The sequence below is a fragment of the Mustela putorius genome, unplaced genomic scaffold, assembly GCF_011764305.1.
Source record: "Mustela putorius furo isolate JIRA1106 unplaced genomic scaffold, ASM1176430v1.1 tig00003853_pilon_pilon_pilon, whole genome shotgun sequence".
Classification (NCBI taxonomy): Eukaryota; Metazoa; Chordata; class Mammalia; order Carnivora; family Mustelidae; genus Mustela; species Mustela putorius.
Window position 1 is genome coordinate 54046010 of NW_025422005.1, and position 24882 is coordinate 54070891.

Below are 24882 nucleotides of genomic sequence, written 5' to 3' on the forward strand. Positions count from 1 at the left end.
TGGCCCCAGAGCACTCTCCCAACCTCATCACACCGTTTATGGCTTTCTGCCCACCAGTAGACCTCATGTCCTTTGAGAGGCCCCTTTAGAATTACATTTACCCTCCTCGAATTTCCAAGATGTAGCAAAATGCCTGAAGCGTAGCATATGCCGCATGAATATGCATCACACATAGAAATTTTTGAACAAATAATTGTTGGAGAAAGACCCCCAGTGACTGGGAAAATTATTTTTTCAGAAGAGATTCCTTTTTTTCTTTACAGACTAAGGCCTCTGGGGCCCTACCTATTGATTGCATAACCCAGTCCAACCACTTGACAGTTAGTGACTTGGGTACAACTTCTCTATGTCTCAGCTTCCTAATCCGTAAAATGGGTTGCTCTAAGGTTGAAATGAGTTGATATTTGTAGAGCACTTATAGCAGCATCTAGCCCATTGTAGGTGCTCCATAAGTGTGAGCTATTGTAACTGATAGTTAATCAGTCTTCCTGAGTCTGGACAGTGTGACACTTTGGAGTTTTCACATCCATTATCTCAGTTAGAATCACCATAAATGGCAAATGCTGTTGCCCCCACTCTGTGGATGAAGAGACAAAGCCTAGGGAGATTAAATGACTCCCACAGGAACACACCACTGCTGGTGACGGGCAGAATCAGACCTGAAGCCTGATATCCTGACTCTCACTGCAGTGTACTTTGTAAAGAAAAATGGTTGTTTTCTTCCTGTGTAGGGGAAAACCCAGTTCTTCCTGTGTTTTTCTTCCCTGGGAGTCTCCCTGAGTAACAGAAAACACTTCACTTCTGACACTCTGGTCACCAAATGTGTGGAGGTCCCCTATTCTTGCAATAACAAGCAAGTCTTGGACACCAGCTAGGTGTCCTACAATTTAACTTGGTTCTGACACTATCTACCTGGAGATGCCATCAGATCCTAGATTAAAGGCTCCATCCCACAGGACTGCATCTCACTCAGATGTCAGTCACCCCTCAAGTTATCACCTGTGCTACTCACCTATGGCATACATATCGCAGCTGCCGCAGACCCCTCCTCAGGTTCAATTAATGTGCCAGAGTGCCTCACAGAACTCAGAGAAACATTTATCTTTACCAGGGGACTAAAGGACATGATAAAGACACACATGCACAGCCAGACGAAGAGCTACCTAGAATGAAGCTGGGAGGGTCCTGAACACGGGAGCTTCTGTCTGCATGGAACGGGGTGGGGGGGACCACCCTCCTAGAATAGGTATGTTTGTACACCAGCCTTGAAGCTCTCAGAACCCCACACTATTGGGATTTTATGGAGGCTTCATCACATAGACGCTATCGATTATTAACTCTTGTTTTTAGCCCCTCTCCCCTCTCTGGAGGATGAGAGGTAGGGCTGACCAGCCCCTCCCTGAAGCCTACCCAGAGTTGCCTCATTAGAACAAAAGATGCTCCCAGTGCTCTTACCACTTAGGAAGTTACAAGAGTTTTAGGATCTCAGTGCCAGGAATTGGGGGCAGAGACCAATATATTCTATTTCTGTTACCTCACATCTTTGCATTTCTTATACCCATTACATCTTTTTGGTTATGGGAAGAAAGCTCCAAAGGTTTTTTTAACAGAGTTGTTTAGGAAGAACTTATGGAATAGATGAAGGTTAGAGAACCCAAAGGCAGAGACATAGGCTAGGAGAGTGTTTTCAGGAATTTAAGTATTAGGAGTGAATGGGGCACTTGTGTGGCTCAGTTAGTTAAGCACCTCACGCTTGATTTCGGCTCAGGTCATGATCTCAGGGTCCTGGAATAGAGCCCTGCTTCAGGCTCCTCGCCGAACGTGGAGCCTGCTTGAGACTCTCTCTTTCTCTCTCTTTGCCTCTGTGTCTCCCCCCACTCTTTCTCTCAAAATAAATAAATAACTAATTTTTTAAAAATGTTAAAATATTTGGAGCAAAGCCCTGGACCAAGAGATGATGGAGGTGGGAACTAGGGAGGAAAGATTAATAAAGATACATTTCAAAGGCTCCTTTGGTCTAGCAGAACTCAAGGTCATCGTACTGCACAGCCCCCAGGCAAGGATAGGGGATGTTTTCAGTTACTTTGTGTTGCAAGAACTTGAATATTCTTTTTCTGTAACTATGGGGGCATTCAGCCTAACCATGTTGAATAATAGGCTATGTCAGTTCAAGCTACTTTCTCGAGAATCAGGTCTTTCCACAGCTTTGAGGGTTTTGAGACACATAAACCCTCAGGAGCTAGAGTACCCTAAGACCACAGTTGTCACATACAGAGCTGACTCTGAGTCCATTTTCACACTGTGGCTGAGGACCACTCTCCAAATCATGGCCCTTTACATTGCCTTTAGTCTACACCAAACCATACTCACCAAACAGACTAGATCTCCAGCAGTAGGGTAATTGTATCTGGTGATCTTTCTCCAATCCATCCCCATATTTCTACAGAGTTGATCCTCTTATTGATTCCAAGTTCTTGAAACCAACACTACCTAACCCAAGTTCAAGTCAGGGCACATGTACTACTAGAGTTCACCTGGAGTTGAGCTTGTCTGTCTAACTCAGGCTGAGAACTGAATAATGGGCTTCAGTTACAAGTGAAGCAGCCTAGCAGGGGCAAATTGGAAAACTGAGTGTTCATTTAATGCATTCCATCCTATTCCTAGTCAGTATCCTCAGAGAGAGAAAGAAAAAACCGAGGACAAGAAAAATGGGTCCACCATACTGAGAGCATTTCCCCCACGTATTCATTTGTCTTAACAACTGAAACTGTAAGATTCATGGAGCTCACAAGTTGCTTTCTGGGGTATTTGACTTGGGTTCCAGGGGTGCCACTCCTTGCCCTAAATGTAACATTTAAGCCATAATTCTGTCCTTGGAATGGTTTTCTTGAGACATCTGGATAGTGTGGTTTATTTTATGAAAAGGACTCCCACATAGAACTATACTTCTCATAAGTCAAGATTTCCTTTATCTTTTGGCTCTTTGCTCTGCACAAAAATAGTTCATTGTCTGCCTGAGCTTTACCACCCAAAGGGTGAAAAATCTCAGTTTCTGTTGAGGTGATTTCCTTGCACTTCCATGAAATGTTCCATTGAGAGATGCTTGATTGGGCCTGTATTTCTTGGCTTCAAATTAAAACCCATTATTTCTTTAGTCCCAGGAGTTAATTTTGAAAATACGGCTTTCATTTAGAGCTGTTAATTCAGATAAGCATCCCTAAAGCATTTACTGGCTTCAGCTGATGGAGAAATCACTTACAAGTAAGAACACCCACCATTCTTCAGTCTGATCAGCAGGGAATAGAGCAGCTGGGAGCAAAGAGGTGTCCCCCGTCATTCAACTGTGCCTCTAACATCACAGAAATTACCAGTGGCTATCAGAAAGTCATGTAACATCTCTGTATCAACATTCTTCCGAGGTATAATTTAATCAACATGCATGTAATCTTTGAGAAAGAATTAATAACCACTTAATTTTGTTTTCAATGTATATCTTTCATTGCTTTATGTCCTTTGGCATGGGATTTAAATTAGCTGAGAATAATAAAATCTTGAGCACTCAGAGGGGAAAGAACCCAGCCAAATTTCCTCAGAGTAAGTGAGGAAATATATGTACAAGTGCTCACACAGGAGCTGGCACATTGTAAATTAGCAGTAAATGTTAGTTGCCGCCTGCTTTCCCCAAGTGAGGAAGAAACCGAAAGGTTCAGTGAGTTGCCGCGGGCTATGCAGTTGGAATGTGCCAGAGCCAGGATTAGGATTCCTGTCTTCTTATTCATAGTCCAGTTCTTTCTCCACTGTGCTTTTCAAGGCTGTAAAAAATTAACTGCTATGGCCAAATTATCCTTCATTTTAATATCACCATCTTTAATCCGGGCATATAACTTCTTATGATTCTTATATAAGTTAGGGACCACTGGGCAACCAATGCCATTTTCTTCTGGCACTCATGACACTTTCTCACTGGCACTCTTCATGCCCTGTAAGCAATAATACAGCTTCCAGAAGTCATTCATTCATTTAAGGTGTGTTGAGCCTCTTTGCACCAGGTCTTGGGAATAAGTGGTTCTTGCCTTTGCAAAGCTTACCCACACCGATGCTTATCTGAATTAACAACTTGAAATAAGAGCTAGATTTTCCAAATTAACTCCTGGGACAAAGGGATTTATGTAATTTGTGTCATTTTCAAGAAGTCGTTGCGAGAAACGGGTGCTGCAAGTAGATGAAGAAAGTCGAGATGCCCAAACATTTTAAGGTCCCCTCGTTCCATGTCTCCTTGCACAAAAGACTCTTTGGACCTCAGGAAGACAGGGAAAGTAAAATTATTCATGACATGTTATTAATCCAATGAATACATATTGAATACCTATATCGTAGCAAATATATAAAGGTCAATTCCAAGGTTACTGAGATGAACGAAGTCCAGTCTTTGCTTAAATTTCTCGCAGGTGAATTGAGGAGACAGACAAGAAAATAGGAACTATAGGAACTGCAAGACAGTCTGAGCAGTGCTAGGACCGGGCAAAGGCAGCCAGCCACAAGTAGCACCGAGGGGGACTACTCACAGTGGGGAAGACACAGCTGAAGAAGTGATGGCTGAGGGGAATCCTTGTACAGGGAAGGAGTCTGCCCCTTACAAAGGGGGAAAAGAGTGAGCAAAGTGAAACATATGCAAAGGCCCAGTAACGTGAGCACATGCTGGGTTTGTGGGAATAGTGAGTGGTATGTAGAACTGAGACTGTAGAGGAAAAGGAAACCAGATAAAACATTCATGTGGTATTTGGCTCCTCAAATGATTGTCACATCAAGGGTTCATTCAACCAACAGTTCACCAACATCTATGGAGTGCCCACTATTTGTGGGGCAGGTTATCCTACAGAGGATATATGGAAAGGAGTTAGCACTGGATCCCCCTCCCATCAGTGGGGTCACAGACTAGTGGTGGGGGTAATGTGCACACATACGAGTTATAACAGGAGGAAATAATCCACAAAGATACAAAGCACCATGGGATATTAGAAGAGGGGTCCATTTTAGCTAACATGATGACATCTTTTGCAAAAGGTGGCATTTCATTTTGAAGGTACCATTCTGACACCAATTACAGTGTGTGGATTTTTTCCCTACACATCCAAGCAATTTTCCCTTACTGCCAGCTGAGTACCCTACCATTCAACTTAGGTCTGACACTGTCCACCTGGAGATAGCATCAGATCCCACAGATTAAGGGCTCAGTCCTGCAAGACTCTCCCCACTTCAGCCACCAGGTGCAAGTCCAGTTTGTTACCAGTGCTTGTGACCCACTGACTGTAGATCAGAGGCTCCCATGATCCACGCCCCACCCCACCCCACCCGTCCTAGGTTTTATTAATTTCCTAGAGTGGCTCACAGAACTCAGAAATATTTTACTAACTAGAATACTGGTTTATTATAAAAGGATATAATTAATTCAGTAACAGCCAAATGAAAGAGACGCAGTCTCCTGGCATTCACTGTCCTGGAGACACTCCAAACCCAGTCCTTTTGGGGTTTTATGGAGGCTTTGTTCCATAGTTGTGATTGATCAAATCATTGGCCACTGATGACTGAACTCAATCTCCAGCTCCTGTTGTCTCTCCAGAGGCCTGAGGTGGGGCTGAAAATGCCAGCCCTCTAGTCAGGTGGCTGGTTCCCCTGGCAGTCAGCCCCCATCTTTAGATTACCTAGAGGCTTTCCATAAATCTCATTAACATAGCAAAGGACACTTTTTATAACTCTCTTCAACTTTCCAAGAGTTTGAGGACCTCTGTGGTAGGGATGAAGACAGAGATCAAATATACATTTCTTCTTCTAAATCACAACATCACAGAAAGGCAGGTGATACTGACATGTGTGGATTTGCAGGGGGAGAGCTGCCCTTCCAGAGGAATAGCCTGAGTGGTATCAGGAGAGGGATAGCACATGTTCACAGAAACATAAGTGATCAAGTTTGGCCTAGGCAAATATGAGTTAGTCCGTCCGTCCTTTCTTCCTTCTTTCCTTCCTTCCTTCCTCCCATTCATGTCATTCATTAAGCATTCACTGAGTTCTTGGCATATGAAGGACCATCCTGGGTCCCAGGGATCCAGTAGTAACCAAGTCGTTCCTGTCTGCATAAATTTTATATTTAAACTACGGAGTTCTATATTGAACACTACTTAAGGCCCATTTTAATCACAATTGTAAAGTGCTATTAAGGAGAAGCACAAGATACTTGAGATCAAACAGCCAGTCAATGGTTTGAGATGAAATGTCAGGAATTCCGACCGATAAGCTGGAAAAAGTATGTTGGGGCCAAAGAGCGGAGGACTTTGAATGCTAAGCTAAGGAGTTTGGAATTTAATCTCTTAACTTTTCCTGAAAAACAGCCCTCGGTATGACTGCAGGTGTTATCAGCAGATGGAATAGTGGAAAGAGAATGCACTTTGGGTTCAGGAAGACTCAGCTTTGAATCTCAGCCACGCCAGTTACAAGCCACGTGTGCCTCAGCGTGTTTCTTAACCTCTTCACCTGTGCTTCGGTTTCCTTCTTCTTAAAATGAAATGATTATATTCCAGTGGAAGCTAAGAAGGACCTAGCATGATGTTTAGCAGAAAAGAAAAGTAATCGTTGGAGGGCGATTGTTCTTCCCCTGCTACACAAGATCGTGTCAGGCCACGGAGGGTTTAAAGGCACTTTGCCTAGGATGACCTAGCTAGGAAATGTTCTGTACGTGTGGTCCCTGTCCGTCAGAGCCTGCAGCTATCAGGTGTGCTACCTAGAAGCTAGATGGCCCCTGATGGATCTGGGAAAAGAATTTGTGGCCATCCCAGTAGCGAGACCCTTTCTCCACAATATCCTTGTAGGCCATTCTCTGTCATTTAGAACATGGCTTCCTTCCTAAAACGTGGTAGTGTATCAGAATTCACAGATCTATGTGAAAAATACAGATTCCCAGATACTGCAATAGCCTCTCCGGGGATGGGGAAGGGAATCATAGTTTTAATGGTTCGCCAAGTGAGTAAGACACTCATCCATACTTGAGAACCACAGACTGGCCTCGCATCTCCCTCTCTCACTTGTTGCTAATATCCTATTGCTTTGTACTGGGGCAGACAGCCCTCTGTTCCAGTGGCTCTGAAAATGGGCTCCCAGACCAGCAGTATTAGTACCACCGGGCACTTTTAGAAATACATCTTCTTAGGCTCCCTTCCCCATCCCCCCACCCCCCCCCCCGCCCCATGCCTGTTCTGTCAAACGCCCTGCGAACTGTGTCTAGCAGTGGGTGTTAGCAAAGCCTTCTAGGTGATTCTGATGATCCCAGAGTTTGAGGCCACTGCTCTAGACTATTTCGGGGAGGCTCCCCTGTAATGCACTGGGCAGAAGTTCTACAAAGCATGAAAAGGTTGGTGAGAGCAGCAAAAGGGGAGGGGGTGGGGGCGAGAGGGGCGGGATTGGGAAATGAAGAAAAAAAGAAAAACAGAAACCAAAAGGTGGAGCCCAGTATTTGTGGAGCTTGCGTTTGTTTGCTTGCTTCATTGGTCTTTTGACATCAGCAGGCTCATTGCAATGTAGAATAATGCCCAGTTCCTCTGCGAAGAGACCACTCCAGAGGTTAAGGAAGCCAGATTCCTGTTCCTGTGTGACTTTTGGCAGCTGACTTCATCTCTCTGGGTCTCAGTTTCCTGAGGTGCAAAAGGGAGGCCCAGACTGATTGGTCTCTTAGGACTCCTCTGGCATGACTTTCTGCAGCACTGCCAAAGGAATCGGGATCCACTCTGACATTCGGTGTTATTCCTGAGCAAGCGTATTGTCTGAGGCCCCCCCTGGAACAGTGAAACCTGAAACAGAGGGGCTGGTTAGGGACCTGGAGTAAATGACTTCCTTCCTGAAGAGTTGGAGCCTAGGGAAATTCCAGGCCATCTGGCTGTGAGGGGATTGCAGTCATCTACCAGTGTTATGGGAGACGGCCTTCCGGAGATAGCATTATGTCATCTGATAACTCATTATGACCTGGAAAACTCTTCAGTGATCTCGGGGTGGGGGACAGAGGTAGGGAGACGTGAAGGTGATATTCACACAAAGACTCAGGCCTTCTTTCCTCTCGATCTCCACAGGAGGTCCCCAGCTGCTGCTAGTCAGCCACCTGTCTCCAGAGTCAACCCGCAAGGTAAGCCGCATCACACTGTGTGTCAAAATAATCCATGTGTCATTTGTGTGGAAACTTTTTAAGGATCATTGCACTTGTTTGCATATCATGGCCCTCTAAAATCTCTTGGTGACTATTCTCAAAGGCATAGTGGAGCTTTCCTTCATTCCACATAAAACCCAATGAAAAACAGTATTGAATAGTTTTCCGGTCATACGTGCACCTGGGCTTTCAGGCTGTGATGGATGTGTGGTAATGGGGCTTCCCAGAAGGGAGGCAGGAGGTGGAGATGTACTGATAGTGCAACTTCACCTCAGCTTGCTGGGCCCCCATAAACTCCAAAACAGCTGACTTCAAAGGCCCTGAGGGGCCCCCAGGTTGGCCTGAGCATCCCACAGGGTGTGCTAGTGGTTTTCCTCCAAGCGTCAGCTCTAGGTCCCACTTGAATCCACATCCTTTCCAGGTGTGAAACCAAAGTCTCTTCCAGGTCACAGATCATTTCCCTTGGAGGTCATCCAACTTTGTTCCTCAAGTGTGTGTGTGTGTGTGTGTGTGTGTGTGTGTGTATGTTTTAAGAAACCCAACGTCTCATCTTTCAGTGCTGTGCATATGCTTTCCATGCAGAGTGGAGAGTTGGGCTATGCAGAAGGAACCCCTCGTAGACAGCAATTCTACGTGACATAAGATGCAACCAGTTACAAGTCCAAAATGGCATTTCCCACCTTGACTCTGTCCCCAGTAGTGTGATGGTGGGCCTGAGTAAAACCACAGGAGAAACAAGTCAGATGAGCTCTGTTGAGATGGCCTAACACCAAATAGCACTGCCTCGAACACTTCTCTCTTTCCGGCTATGCTATTTCCCCTTGCTTTATCCTTAACGATCTTCCTTTCTTGCAAGTTGTGTTCTCCCCCTGGCATCACAGCCATGAGGATAACGGAAATAATATAAAAGCCCAACTCCTAAAAACAAAGGAACAAAAACTTAGGTTCCATTGGCTCATTGGCTTCAGAAGTATTTATGGTACACACTTTTAAAAATATTTTTGTTAGAAAAAAGATTGAGAACGAGACTCAAGGTGAAAGGAAGATACTAAGTAAAGGTAAGTTTGCCTCTAGAGCCCAATGATATGAAACAGAGAGAAGAAAATAGTACTCCGTCCCCAGGCTTCAAAAACCTGGTGTGCTGATGTCCTATTTCCTTTAGAAGTTTGATAAAAGGAAACAAAATAGACTGTTTGAACATATAACTGGTGTTACATAGTTGAAGATCAAAGGAGTTGGTTTTGAAACTCCTATCATTTCATCATCTTAGCTCACCAGTGAGACATCATCGCTCACATTTCTGTTAGGCAAATGTGCTAAGAAGATTTTGACATCAATTTGAATATTTAAACTGTTTTCTTTTTCTTCTAATAAATACTGACAAACATTGGGAGAATATGTGATATTTACGGCTCTATAAATTAGCTCATTAGCCGGAGATGTTGTTGGAAAGATCATTTTGTGATTATTGGCACAGTAACTACCGCTTGGCAACTAGGGATTCTTTTGCTAAATTCTTTTAAAACAATGGAGCAAAGAAATGACAATACCACTTAGGCAATTTGTTTTCGTCTGTCTTTGTGGCAAACTACAAAATTTCTGGCTTTTCATCGGGAAGAGAATGTAGCGATACCAATTATTACGTAATTATAGGTTTCAAAATCTCCTTAACGCTTAACCACAGCCAGAAAAGGAAGGAGGACACACACATCCTGTGTTTTGTTCTTATTATCAGCTTAAATAAGTCAGGCAGATTTTTCCTGGTATTTTAATATTTATCAGCATGTGACAAAGAGGTGTGTTTAAATAGAAACTTTAAAAGGGAATGAAAAGTAGCTCAGAGCAAACAGAATTGAATGCTGGAGTGCTGCTTTTAAAAGATGATTTTTCATGATAATAAGATCAGTTTTTCATCTATTATCACTAAGTTGAACCCATGCATTTCAGTTGAAATCCAAGATAGAAGATACAAGAATTTCATGATCATTTAAACACATTTAGCAACAATCCAGTTTGGTAGGAAAGCCTGACTGACTTCGGCTGTAACTCTTCTTGGATAAAAAGCAAGTATAAGAGAGACAGAGAGAGAAAGGGAAAAGCCAAATATTTTTTAAATGCTTTTTTCCCCATTCATCTAAATAAAGAGAAGGCAATTCATTTTAAGAGCTACTTGTCAGAACCCCTGGTTAAATTGGTACATTTGCTCCTACAAGTGGATCACTAACTGAAGTAATTCATGGGGGAAATAAAAGCAAATTGCTTAGTCTTCAGTACCTTTATTCTCACCGTTTTAACCAAGGTTACTGCTCTTTTCAGCTCTGGAAGTACAGCACGAGTTTCCCTCCTCTGCAAAGAATCCCAATATATATTTTTTTTTTTTTGAATCACTGTAATTGCTCCTTTTTGTGTGCTATGGCAACAATCCCATTCTAGGTTATATTGTAATTCATGGCTAATGTGTCTCCTGCTTTGCAGCACCTTGACAACAGGAGCTGTACCTTATTCATCTCTTTATCATTCAAAATTCATTGGCAGAGCTATTTTCATGGAGTAGGAAGACAGTAAATCTTGATTTGACCAGAACTGCATAATGTTTGCAGAGTTTATCTGAAGAAAAATGTTCATAAATTAAATTTTAATAATGAGTCAATATTTTTATCTCTGTAGGTATGAAAAAAATTCAACTGTGGCTTTTTTGCTATGAAAAAAAATAATTTACTGCATTGAAATGAAAAGAGGTTTGAAACACACTCTGTTAACAGCATATATAGATATATAATTGTGCGGTCCTGTGGGTTTTGGACAAAAAGAGTTAAATGCAAAAAGTTGGCATTTTTGCACTTTGAATAGCAAAGCCAGAGTAAAGTAATTGAGTATTTAAAATGCAGAAAGTATAACAGCATGGAAATGATATGTTCCTGCTTTAAGGAGAAAGATACACTAAATCCTCCTGGGAGTATTGAAATGCTAATGCTGTGGAGTGTGGGGAACATCTCGATTTTTATCACATTTTGCCTTTTCACAAGCAGGAATTCCAGGCCTTTTCTACATGCTGTGTCAAAAAGCGAACAAAATAGAAGAAAGAACACTCCAAAAACAAGGCAGGCTTCTATCATCTGTACACATTCAACATGGAAACTAAAAGTCATTTTTAGGATTTCAGGCCTCAAACTATTTTCAACAGAAAAAAAAAGAAAACAGACTATTGAGGAAAATCAATGTGTGTGTGTGTACACACAAGTGGGTGGGTGACTGTGTGTGTATATACGTGTGTGTGGGGTAATTGCCTCGCTTTCCCACCCATTCTATCCCTTGCCTTTGTATGCATTTCAATAGAGAGTACAGATATGTCATGGGAAGCAAGAATTTCCTAAAAAGATAAATCATCAAGGGTTCACAGCCTTTATAAAATGACTCTTTGCTTTACAAAAGGGTGAGAGAAGTATTCCTTTTAATGGCCAACACCTCTGATTCCCATAAATATGACTTGATTGATAATATATATTGTATATACAGTGTTTCGGCAGTCGAATTGTTGTCTAAGCTGGGAGAGTCTATATTAATCTTCCCATTCTAAAATTTAACAATAAACATATTGAGCAAGAACATCACCAATATAACATGTCAGATGACATAAAGAACAACTCCCAAGTCTATGGGTCACTGGAAATGACAGCAAAACCATGCCACGAAGATGATTGGAGAATTGCCTGAGGACTTCGGGCTGGACTGCCGCAGACCCAGAGTCTCTCCCAGCCTGGGTCTCCAAAGCCTTGGTGGTTTTCAACACCAGTCCATTCGACGTTTTTCAAGAAAAGCCTGTATATGGAGAAATAAAATGTGATAACAGAGGACTTTCCAGTGTGTCTGAAATACACTGGCCTAAGTGAGAAGCAGACTCAAATAATCAGTGCTCATGGGAATCCCTTCTATTATGTGTCCAGACCATTCTGTGGGGAGGAAATGATGCTTTTACTAGTTGATAAAACAGAAGAAGGGGCTTTCTGCTAAGAAGCCTATTTCTCAGTATGAGTTCCTCCCATATCTTTACTTGATTATGAATATCCCCTTGAAAGCTCATGGGGGTGTGCCAGATACAAGGACTGTTCGAGGAGCCGACAAGGGTCTCAGAGAGTTGTCTTGGATTCTAAGAATTTCAGGAAGTCATGACACTGACCGAGTTCTCATTCCTTGCCAGAGCTGCCAGGGCCTGGGATGAGAGATGGACTGTATGTGTTCACTAGTAAAGGGCTCTCTGAGAACCACATCAGTGGCCTGTGTCAGATGACTGGAAACGAAGCCTGGCATAAGCACGACGTTTGCTTGGTTTCTACATTAAGCAAGAGCTCTGAGGTGGGATTACAACACTTATGGACAAATACGAATAAAATCAATCCTGTTGCCAAAGGCCATGGCCATGCACAGCAAAGGAGAGACTGGGGGAGGGAGGGATAACCAAAAAAAGAAGGGTGGGGTGGTGGCAGGAGAAGAAGAAAGAACGGAAAGGAACAAGAGAAAACACTAGAAATCTCCGAGAAGTTTTTCATTAGTGTTGTGATAGTTCTGTGGCCTGAATTATTGGGCTAATTGTCCTAATGATTCTCCTCAAGTGTTTCAGCAGGCTGCATACAAAATGATAGGGCAAATGCACGAGGAAAGTCCCAGTAATTCTGGGAATAAGTCCCCAAATGGTTGTTTTATAAGAACTGCTTTTGTCTAAAATAGCCTTCTTCTGAAAGTTTACCCCAGAGCATCAACATCAAGCTATTTATACTGATCTGCAATTATTTCATATATGTCTAAAATTAAGTGTGGATAGTTGCAAAAACATTGACAAGTCAACTAAAGTGTGAACAGTTAAAACGTTACCCTGGAGCAAACACTGCCAGAAATAAAGCCCTGCTCATTAATGGCTATTCCACCAGTTCAAAATTAATTTCTAAATTTAGTGTGAATGCTGCTTCCTGTTCAGTGGACCCCAGTGAAACCTGCAGCATCTAATTTCTCACTTGCTGCCGAAAGACTTGAGTCCGTTCCGGGTTGGCTCCACTCCACGTTTTTGCGCTGCTGAGAAACACCATCCACCCACCCCCCACCCCAAAGTTGGAATCATGCATGTTAGTAAGTATTTCAGTTATGCTATTGACGTCAATGGAGTCATTAAATAGATTGCTGGCCCTCCCAGAGGCAAATCACTGCCAGGGACCTAGATACAGACACGTTTTTTACAAAGACAACCATCAGGTTTTGCTATAGCAGTAAGCCAGAGAAAGGGAAAAGTTTATATTGTAGCAGACCTATCTCCAAACACAGTTTATTTTTTTCTTTTGCATTCTAGTTCCGGCCTTTCTTTCTCTTTGGTTACAGTAGGCTCAGGCGATGCCCAGATATTGTTGCCTGAGTGTTTTGTGTGCGAAAGCATCTCCTGTCATTGAGACCGTGAGGGGTGGCTCCCCACTTCTGAAAACACGTCTCACCTCTAGCTCTACACAGCCCAGCTTGATGTTTATTTGGTGGCATAAATTATCTGGGCAAACCACTATGGTTGGCCAGTAAGGCTGTGTTTGACATATAGTTCCCCAGATAAACAGTTTCTTCTGAACAAACACGCACAGCTCTGTCCTTTCTGCCATTTCTGTCCGCTCGTGGCCGCAGCCCTTCATCTGTGAAAGAGGCTTGCAGGGTGCTGCGGCACCGGAGCTCTGAGGCAAAAGATGGAGGAGGAGGCTAGAAAGAAAGATGCACTTCTCTCAGCCGCCTCATCTGCGGCACTGCCGCAGGAGGCAGGAGGCTGCCCACGTGCCTGTGTCCTCCCAAAGCCCAGCTGCTGCCTACCTCAAGCCTGGTCATGCAGCTCCCAGCATGTGGGAGAGAGCCCTGCAGGAAACAGCTGGCTCCTTCTGGGTATTTCTGAAGCTCTATTTACCTGGGCAGCCCCAGGAGTCAGAGCCAAAGATTCATCTCACACCTGGACTCCTCTCCCCCACCCCCCTTCCAGGCTCAGAGGTAGAGAGCCATCTTGAGCAGACAGCTTTCTTCAGATCTGGTCATCTGAACCCGCCATGTTGGTTTCTGCTCTCAGCTCCCTTTCTAAACTGCGCTGCCCTACTCCCGCACTGCCCCATTTGCTTATTAGTTAGTGTGTGTGTGTGTGTGTGTGTGTGTGTACACATTTTATGTATATGTTTGTTTTTCTTTTTTTAGTTAGTATGCACTTAAATACCAGACATCTGACCACTGTTGCTAACCCCTTTGGGTTCATCCACCATTGCTCCTTCCCCTATATTCCTGGCTTTGAGTAGTGGCTTCAGAGTCGGTCCTTTATCTTTCTCTTCACCTCCAACAGCCAATCCTTGTAGCCTTTTCTCTAATCAACCCCTTTCCTTTTCTCTAATCACCCCTTCTTTCTTAGTTCAGTGATTCATCCTCCCATGCCCAAACCATTATGTTGGTCCTCCCACTGGGTGTGTTGTCCTCAATCCTTCCCCATTGGAACCGCCCCCCCACCTCCATTGTGGTACTAGAATTATTCTTCTAAAACCCAGTTGTAGTTATTTCCTTAGTTGGCTATCATCTACCTCCAACACTTTTTACAAATCCCTTCAGAATTCTGCTTCTAATTCCTTCTTTGTTCTCATCTTTCACTCTAAGCCCCATGCACAGCTGATGGCCGAGATGCCCTGAACATACTGTCCCTTCAATATGCCAGGCTCTTCTTGCTTTTCTGCCTTTGTATATGAGGTTCCCTCTGTCTGGGCTGCCTTTTCTCATGAATATCACTCCCATATTCAGCTCAGGGATGTTCTTACGTTGTCAAGTGAACCAGCTCTTTCCACTCACTGATTCTTAGATTCTGAGTCAGGATTCAGCTAAATACACAGCCTCAGTCCAGAGCCTGATACACAGCACCTGCTTCGTAAATGCTAATTCCTTTACTCATCCTCATTTTAAAAGTACATTTCTTATCCTTTAAGACTAAGCATATGTGCCATCTTCTGTATGTGCTCCTTGCAACTCATCCAAAATTACTCTCAATTGTTAATTATCTCCAAATCTCAATTATTGCACTTGCCATATTATGCTGTACTTATTTATTTAATTCTATTCCCTTTTAAACTAAGACTGCCTCAAATTCAAATACTAATTTTTTTTTAACATCCCCAATTTATAAATCATGACCTGGAATATAGTAGATGCTCAATAAATGTTTATGGACTGAACAAATACAAATGAGTGTATACCCATGCCTGAATCAGAAAAGGTTAGAGAGTTTATAGTTGGCTGGTCTAAATATCTAGCTCTCAGTCGTGTATACAGTGCTGACATACCTGGCTGATCTTGACTACACGTAACTTTTTTTCACTTGAAGTAAGCTCTTTATCATCGATTACTTCAGGTGGTATTAAAATAAATACCATAAAAGTGACAGTGTTAAAATAAATACAGTAAAAAAAATTACTAAATGTGACTAACTTATTACTCTGTATTATCGCTAAGTGCCTAGTACAGTGCCTGAACAAAGTAGTATATTGAATTAAATTGGGCTGGGAATCCCTGGGCCAATACCTTAGACAAGTTACTTCTCAGAAACTCAGCTTTGTTTTGTCTAGAAAGTAGGTGTTTTGATATTCTATCGTGTAAGATTGCTGGGAGGGTTGAATAAGAAAAGCTATCTATGCATATAGTTGTTAAAAGTAAAGACTCTGGAGCCAGACTGCCCGTTTCAAATCCCAGCTCCATTAGTATGTGACCTTGGGACAAATTGCTTAACCTCTCATGTCCCAATCTCCTCATCTCCAAAATTGGGGTGGACATTTTACATACCTCATATATTGGTTGTAAGGATTAACTGTGTAAACATACAAAAAGCACTTAGAATAGTTCCTGACACTTAGAAAAGTGTCAGTATTAGTATCATGTTATTAATCATCCTATGCAAAATGTTTCCCATAGCTCCCAGCACATAGCAGGTGGTCAGTGTGTGAAAGCTAAGAGCCCAGGCCTGCTGGCAGAAGTTGGGAATCAAAACAGAAAGTCCTGTTCGGATCTGTCTACAATGTTCTGATCTACTTCCCTTCTGTAAGAATACAATCTAGAAGACAAGGTGTCTTTGAAGTTTAAGATTTGTTTCCCCTGAAACCGTACAAATCTGATTATGTGGAGGGGAAGGTACGACACCATACAAGCGTGGCTCTTTCTCTTAAAGACAGATTGCAGAAAATGCTCAGGGTAGACTCTGATAAACTGGATCGTAGTTAACTGAGAGCTTTCTCTTGCCTAAGCGTGAGAGGACTTCACTTAATAGGATAGAGTAATTGCAGCTCTGCCACTCAATACAGTTGTGATTAAATACAGTGTTCGGGGCTTGGTACATACCTGCACAGACATGGGCTTTTCAACTCGGGGAGCTCAGCAGAGATGAACAGTGGGAGCTGATACAGAGCTTCCCTTTGGAGAGAAAACAAAGCCCACCAGCAGAGTCCAGCTTAGGGGAGGGCTTTGACGTCTTTTGCTGTCTCTCCATTACTTCTGAGAATGGGAAGAGGCCCCCTTTAACCCATCTGCCTCTTTCTCTTCCCTTTACTCGCTGAGAGGGAGGGAGAAAAGAAGGTCAGGGTCGGCCTAGAGAAGAACGAACATGGATGTTGGGAAATGGAGGAGGAAGGAAGAGAACCTTCGAAGTTCCCTGTTTTCTCCTGCCTGCATCCCCAAAACCACATGATCCTGGGGGGCAGGGTGAATTCTGCTTGCTTGCTTCTGATCAGCTCCTGGCCAGCACTCCCTGGAGTTGCCTTTCGAGCTGTTCTCGGAAGCCAGGAGCATTTCAGGGAACAGTTTTTCACCCGAGAGAAGAGAAACAAAGCAGGGACTGTCCCCTTGAAATAGAGAACAGGCAACAGGACTCACTGGATCTTTTTCTTCATTTATTGTCTTGACTTACTCCCAGCCAGAGCTGTTGACAAGTACCCAACGTCACGCCTCAGAGTTTTGTATGCTTTCCTACCCGCTCTGTGGCTGTGTCCATGGTGTGAGGTGGGGCCACGGCAATGATCCAGCCGGTTTGATCCGTGGAGGCAGTAACGCAGTCTGTGCCCCCTGCCCCTCACTTGTACTTTGACTTCACATTTTGGGGATATAGTCTGGCTAGTGCTGCTTGCCTAGCAAAGCATAGGATTTTGAAAGTCCACCTGCCTGCCTCTGGGTGCAGGTGAGGAGAGGACCTAGCAGTTACTCAACTCCTGATATATGCCAGGCACTGGGCTAGGCCCTCTGCGTGCGTTATCTCACATAGTTCTCAACGCTGATCTGTCCCGCAGGTTGTTGTCCTGATTTCACAGATTTTGAAAAAGAGGCTCAGGGAACACATGGGGTCTACTCAAGACCACATAGTCAGTGACAAAGTCAGAACTGAAACCTAGGTCTGCATTTCTTGAAAACACATGCTCTTTCCTCTAGTCTAGACCACACTGTCCCTGCCCCACCCCCATCGTAAACCTCGGAAGTTTTAACTGACAGAAAGGGGGATGGTGAACATTTCACAACAGGAGAACAAACAAACATACTGAAATACCTACAGCCTTAGTAATTACTGTATAATTTCCGGTTAATTCCTTTGTTATCTAGCCATTTTATTGCGAGTGATAAAAATGTGTAAATCTTAAAAGAAATGGCTATTACACGTCCATGTCCATCAATGTTTATTAGATGCTTACTGTATATGAGACACTGTTAGACAGTGGAGGTGGAGGTATACTAGTGAAGAGAAAGAATTTAGAGCCTGACCTCGTGGACCTTATAGCTCAGGAAATATTAAGAAAATAAATACATGATTACACATTTGATCATTATAATGAAGAAAAGTACAGAATACTATAACATTGACTCACCTGTAAAAATGAGAATAATGCTAGTACTTACTCTTAGGATTGTTGTAATATTTAAGTAAGCTGTTAGACATAAAGCATTTAGGATAGTGCCTGCCATCCAGTATTATTTAGCATTTGCTCTAATTATTATTATCTTTAGTTATTATTGAGATTAATGTAGATTAGGGGACAGGAAAGGCCTTTGTAAATGACCTTGAGTTTGCGACCTAAACACTGAGTAGGAGCTGGGTGGGTAGAGATGTTAAGTAACACCTTCCAGGTGCTCCAGCCTGAGATCAGGATCAATAGGGTGGCAGTGAAGCACAAGGCCAAGGAGGCTGAGAAAAGCCAGGGCATTTGTAGGCCATGGGTGAAATGTGCAAATTTTAGTCTTTGGGGGTTAAAGAACATGGGAAGCCACTGAGGTATTTTGAGAAGATTGATGTGATCTGATTTGAATTTCTACTTCTCCCTGAGCCTTCAGTTGAGCTGCTGGACCCGCCTTTGGGCTCCTGGGGTCAGGGACAGGGACTTGTGCTTTCTCTCATGCAACCTCAGCGCCTGCCTTTCCATCCACCTTTGTGGCTAAGCAGACAAGCTCTGGATCCACACTGGCTGAGTTTAGTCCTGGTTGTATCTTTCTGTAGGACTAAAGGCAAGTAATTCCATGCCTCTGGACTTTCATTTCCTCCTTTGTAGAACGAGGATAACAGTAGGACCTTCCGCAGAGAATCCTTGTGAGAACTAGCTTAATGTGTGCAAAGGGTTTAGCACCATGACACACAAAGAAAGCGCTAAATCAATGTTAATAATTTTAATGTATTATAACTGCCTGTTTTCTCAATTCCTTATACCTCTAGACTGTGTGCCTAGCACAGGGCAGATGCTCAAAAAATATTTATTGAAAAACCTCACTGAGGGGTGCCTGGGTGCCTCAGTCAGTTAAGCGTCTGCCTTGGGTTCAGGTCATCATCCCAGGGTCCCCAGATAGAGCCCCACGTCATCGTTGGGCTCCCTGGTCAGTGGGGAATCTGCTTATCTCTTTCCCTCTGTCCCTTTCCCACTTGTATTCTGTCTCTCTATCTCAAATAAATAAAATCTTAAAAAAAAAATCATCTAAAAGAACGAACAGTGAAAGACAAGTAGTGAAATGGATTGTAAATAAAAGGAGAAAAAGATTGCTGACCTACTCATGGAAAAATGGACATCCTTAAGTCAGGGGTAGATTCTGATGAGGGGAAATTGGTTTTGGGGGACAGAGAAACTGAATGACTTTGCAGCTGCCTGGTTGCTCCAGCTTTGGGGAACTTGAAACAATGTCCATGAGACAAAAATATGTCTCAAGATCTATGTCGCCAATCTGGATTGCCATCTGCACAAAAAGAAAATTGGGCTCCTTCAAGAATTGCTGCATGCCCTGGGGCTACCTGACTGTCTGGAAGGCGAAGGTGAAACCTCCAGAGCTCTCCATTCTCTGAGTTTGTAGGACAGTCCTACCTCCGAAGAGCAGAGCCCTGTGACTTCCTGTTCAACCCCACATTGCCCGCAGAGGCTCAGTTCTGTGAAGTAAACCCACTCCTTCAGTGTGATGCGTAAGCCTGGCTTTGTGTAGTAGGAGTCTTGGGCGGTCAGTGGCGACTAACTGTTCTTCCTCTCCTTGCAGAGGACCTGCCCTGACAATGAGTCCCTCAGCTCTTGCCTGTGCCAGCTCTGTGCCATGTTAGGCATGCATGCTGGCTGGTTACCTTTTTCCTTTTTTTTTTTTTTTAATCCCAGGGGAAAATAAGGGCTCTTCAAAAAGTTTTTTTAGTCAACACAATAGACCTCTGTCCTCACTGACCTGTTTTCCTATTATTTCTTCCCCTCTCATTGCACATTTAACCAGTCTGTCTCTCTTTACCTGCAGATCATTTCTAGGCTGCCCTCTGATTTGCTGTTTTCTCCATGCCTTGCACACTGCCAAACCACCTTTCCTCCAGGCCTCTTAATCTGACTCAAAGACTTACCTATGGAAAGCCTCCTACGATTAGTCTTGCTTATGGCCCACTCTTTATATATGGTCTTAGAGTATACATGTCCTCCCTTGATTTTTTTTTTTTTTTAAACATAATTGTTCTTTATGCCATTGGCATTGTTCATCCATTTTGGTTTTTGTGTGTTCCGTAAACAAGAGATGTTTATGATGGCCTGCTACCATGGAGGGGGGAAGGGAAGTGCTAACTTGAATAAGACTCAGAAACTGATCTTGAGTTTGCATCATCTGAAATAAAAGTGTAGAGTAAAAGCTTCCTGAAGATGTAGACCGTATCAGTCAGGATTCTCCAAAGAAACAACCAGTGTGAGAATACATATATACATATATTTATGATTTACTTTAAGGATTTGGCTCATGGGATTGTGGGGACTGGCAAGTTTGAATTTCTGGAAACTCAGGCAGGAGTTAATGCTGCAGCGTTGAGGCAGAATCTGTTCCCTTCCAAGAAACTTATTTTTGCTCCTAGACCTTCAACTGATGGGTGAGGCCCACCAATAATATCTAAAGTAATCTCTTTTACTTAAGATCCATTGATTATCTACAAAATATCGTCACAACACCTAGATCGATAGTGATTAAATAGCCAGGTACTATTACCTAGCCAAGTTGACACATATATCTTCGAAAGGACCAGCCAACAAATAAATAAGCCTGTCCTGGGTATCAGACAAGAATTATACACAGCTCTACACAAATAAAAAAACACATATATAAGACCCAGGAGAATAAAAATCTTTATATGCCTTCTGACTAATGGAAACTTTACTCCAAAACATGGTCAAATAGCCATTCTCCCCAGCTCACAGAATTGTTTTGAAAAGCATGTGATGGTTTGAAAGACCACAAGGGAAACGTGTTTGTATTTTGAACACCCCAACCGTCCCTAGCAGTGGCGACACACCTACTAAATGTTGGCGACACCACAGAGGCCCCAAATTCTCACCATTCTCTCTACTGAGCAGCTGTGAGAGAAAAGAGAATCTTGGACTTCAGCTCTACAAGAATGCCAGTCATTCTGGGCCCTTTGTCTGAAGACCACAACTTATCACTGCAAACTCAGTGGGGGAAAATACCTCAAAAAGAGGTTAATTTGGCCAGAAATATCTTGGAGTGTGGCAAGCATCCTCTTTACATACAGTACTTGTTTACCCAGAAGGGGGTCTGGAACATTCATATCCTCTTGAGAAAATTTGATGTCAGCCCCATTCTCTAGGTCATCCATGAGACCCTTTCTTTCTCAAGCATGGACTCCAAAACCTCCTCACACCATTGCTCCCTCTGCATCTTGTGTTGCTGCCACTAAGAATGCACACATCCTAGGTGACGCCTCTAGCCCCTTTCCAGAGCACATAGCCTCATGTTCACCACAGCGCCCAGCTTCTGCCCTCACCTCAGCTGTCTGCATCTCGGGCGGGGGGGGGCTCTCTGAGTACTTTAACCGTGAGCCAGGTGGCTCCCATAACCACCTCTATCTGGAACACCTCAGACCTAGGATCCTGCCTTCAGGGTGCAGTTTCCTCCTCACCTCATTTACATTTTGAAAAAAGAGCAGCTCTTGACAAATTACTAAACTGAACCTACTATGGCTTCTTTCTGGTGTTCAAGCAATTGATATCTCTGCTGGTTCCTTTTCCCCAAGTCCTGACTTTTCTCCTGGTCTTGAGTCAGTGGTTTTACTCAAGTTGTAGAAACACTTATCTTTACCTCCTCTTTTTCTGCATCAATGGAATGTGCTCCTTCTACTTCATTTTCTGATTTTCTTGGTGGCATTACTTACTACCTCCTACTCCTCTGGTTTCTGTGCAGGAGAATCACTCTGATTTTTAGCAGGGGACAGTGTTGGGGAAACATTCCATTTTCACCATTTGTGTCACCAGGGTGAAGCACAAAGGCAGGTTATGCTGGGTAGAATTTGTAGCAGAGACAATTTTTGGCTCAGTGAACCCTTTAGCCCACTAGAGATTTGGCAGAAAACAGAATGTGTTTCCCTGGGAGGTGGTTCATTTTGTGTGCCCCACTGGAAGAGCACATCTAGATAGATGCAGAAAGTTTAACATGAGATTCTCTTATTCAGAAGAAGGGCAGACTCAGCCAATTCCAAGATTTTCCCTGCATTATGAGCTGATGTGATGGAACAGCAGTTAGACAAAATTTTTCAGTGCTATACTAGCCACAGAGTGTTTTCTTTGTTTCCAAAGAATCCACTCTAGCGGGCATTGGTGGTATAGTGGTGAGCATAGCTGCCTTCCAAAGAATCCACTCTAAAACATTTGGTTCAGCTACAAAACACGGTGAGAAGTGTTACCATAGTATTAAACCCCTGCTAAGTGTAAGATTTGCTATTAGGAACTACAATGAGATCTTTTCCTCATCATCCACCCTTTATGAAGTCATTATTATCTCACTTTCTTTAGCCATTGAAACTGTACCCCTGTGAGGGCAGCTTCTAATATGAAGACACTCAGCTAGTAAGTGAAAGAGCTAAGACTTGAGCCCTGGCTCTTTGGCTCCAAAGGTACTTGGCACTAGTCCTCTGTGTTGTTAGGTATGTAAAGTGCTGTGGGCGATGCCCACACAGGTATCTCTCTTCAAGGTATATCCACCCTTGAGGGGATGTTTACTCCTGTTGCTCCACTCATACTCAGTGTTCTCTGGACAGTACCCTCCTTTTCCTGTGCTACATTTAACCTGCTCTTTTCTCCAGATAGAATTTAAAAAGAAAATGTACTTCATGCCCTTCAAGGAAAGAACTGAGCTGGAAGGGAGGTGATAGTGTCTTTCTCTCTTCCAGGAGTAAGTCCCCTTCACTGAAAGGTATTTTTGGTATTGAGTAGGACATCCCAACAGGGGAAGAAGGCAAGGGAGTCTTTTTAGGATATAGCAGAGCAGGGGGAGACTTAACTCCAGAGCATTACTCACTACTTAGAAGATGTCCCCAGCCTCTGACATCACAAGGAAAGAGAGATTTCAGATCTGTAGTGAAACTGGGGTGTGCCTCTCTTGAACACAAAGAGGCAGCTGCCCAATTCCAGACTGGCTCTGGAAAGTCCCATTTTGAATAATTTGCTTCTGGTGGTGTTTTGTTCAACTTCTTTACCTCAAGTGAAACTCTGTGACTTAAATGAAAGAGCACTGAGCTGGAACTCAGGAAACTAAATTTTAGTACCAGTACCAACCAGGTGTGTGACCTGAGGTAAATCTTTTAACCTCAGACTTAGTCATCTTTATTTTCAATTAGTTTTGAGTCTTTGAGGGTAGAGTCCAATCTTACAGAGCCTTCAAATTTCCAAAATGGCTTTTGGACCAGAAATGGTAGTGTGTGGGTGTTGAGGTGGATAATTTTTTATTTTATTTTATTTTATTTTTTTCCAGAGAATAAATAGCCCTGAAGCTAGTTACTGGTGAATCTGGAGTTCAAGCCCAGGTCTCTGGTCTGGCTCCCAAACCTGGGCTTCTTCCACTCCTTGCAACCCTGACATTAGACCATATTATTGTTGCGTAACACAGTGTATCTGTATTCTTTTCCTAATCCCTGTCAGCCTTGTGGTTGGCACAGTTTAATAGCAAATGGTCATTGAGTGGTTATAAGTGCTGGGGAAACAGAAATGGAGAGAACATGGCCTCTCACCTAAGCTTAGAAGCATTCTCATGGGGAGTTTCTGGAGCCAGACTGCCTGGGTCCCAGTTCCACCGCTTATTACACTAATTACTTCTGAAAACTTCTGTAAACCTCAGATTCTTCATCCTCCTCTTCTCATCTTTAATACTTTCCTCTTAGAGTTATGGAAATTAAATGAGTTATTTCATATAAAACACTTGAAATGGTGCCAGTCGTAGAACAATGACTGACTGAATGAATACATAGTTGTTGATTCGGTTACAACTATATATGTTGGTTCGCTCCCTTGTGCTAGGAGTCTTAGAATGTTGCAACAGGGTCTTGTTCATTGCATTTAATAAATGTTCATTGGATCCAATTATTTAGCAGCTATTTACAATGCCAGTACTATGTGCAAAGCCTCTGCTGGATCCTTCTTAGAATCTGACAACCTACTTAGGAAAAAGGAAAAGTCACTGTGTTTTAGAGCTTACAAAATTTTGCAGAATTGTTCTCTTTAATTATTCCTTTTTTTTTTTTTTTTTTTTTGTGGCCCTTGTTTAGAAAGAGTTAAAGGAAGGAACTGGGAAGAAAATATTCTACATATATACTTACTGATGTACTCAGATTTAGAGGAAGTGGAATTAACAATAAGCCAATGGGAAGATTAGAATCTTTTTTTAAAGGAAAAAACCTCTTGTAGAACTCTGATGTCAGGCAAGAGAGTTCTACCTACTTTAGTGAGTGATCTGTGTCAGACAGAGAGAGCAGCTCTTTCTGTCATTTACTAACTCTCTCGTTCATATATTCAGCATTGAGTGAGTATTCACCATTACTTATTACGTGAACAGGGTGTTGTGCTGGGCAGTAGTTACACAGAAATGAATAAGACACAGTTTCTTCTCTGGAGGAGCTCAAAGTCTTGAGGGACAGACAAATTTAAATGGATATACAATACAGTGTGCGAAGAAGTTGCCTAAAGCACAAATAAAGTGCTCTAGATACACAGAGGAAGATGGGTAGTGAGGAACAGGATTCAACCCTAGGTACTCTGTAACTAGTAACACTGTGTTGCTATACCTGGAAATTTTACAAATGATTTTTGTTGCATTCTTAAAAATTACTACTTCTCATAGCTAGGTCATTCATTACACAGCTGAGTATTTATTTTTTCCCCCCCCCCCAGTCATTTCAG

General features: G+C 42.9%; 1 protein-coding gene across 2 annotated transcripts in view; it reads left to right on the plus strand.

The window, feature by feature from the left end:
• The window catches only part of PDE4B (phosphodiesterase 4B), a 449163-nt gene that overhangs the window by 337245 nt on the left and 87036 nt on the right, over positions 1-24882 (plus strand). For both annotated transcript variants that reach the window (XM_045064680.1, XM_045064681.1), the window contains one exon: positions 8115-8167. In XM_045064680.1, the coding sequence (XP_044920615.1) occupies positions 8115-8167 (53 nt within the window). The remainder of the gene's footprint in view (positions 1-8114; positions 8168-24882) is intronic.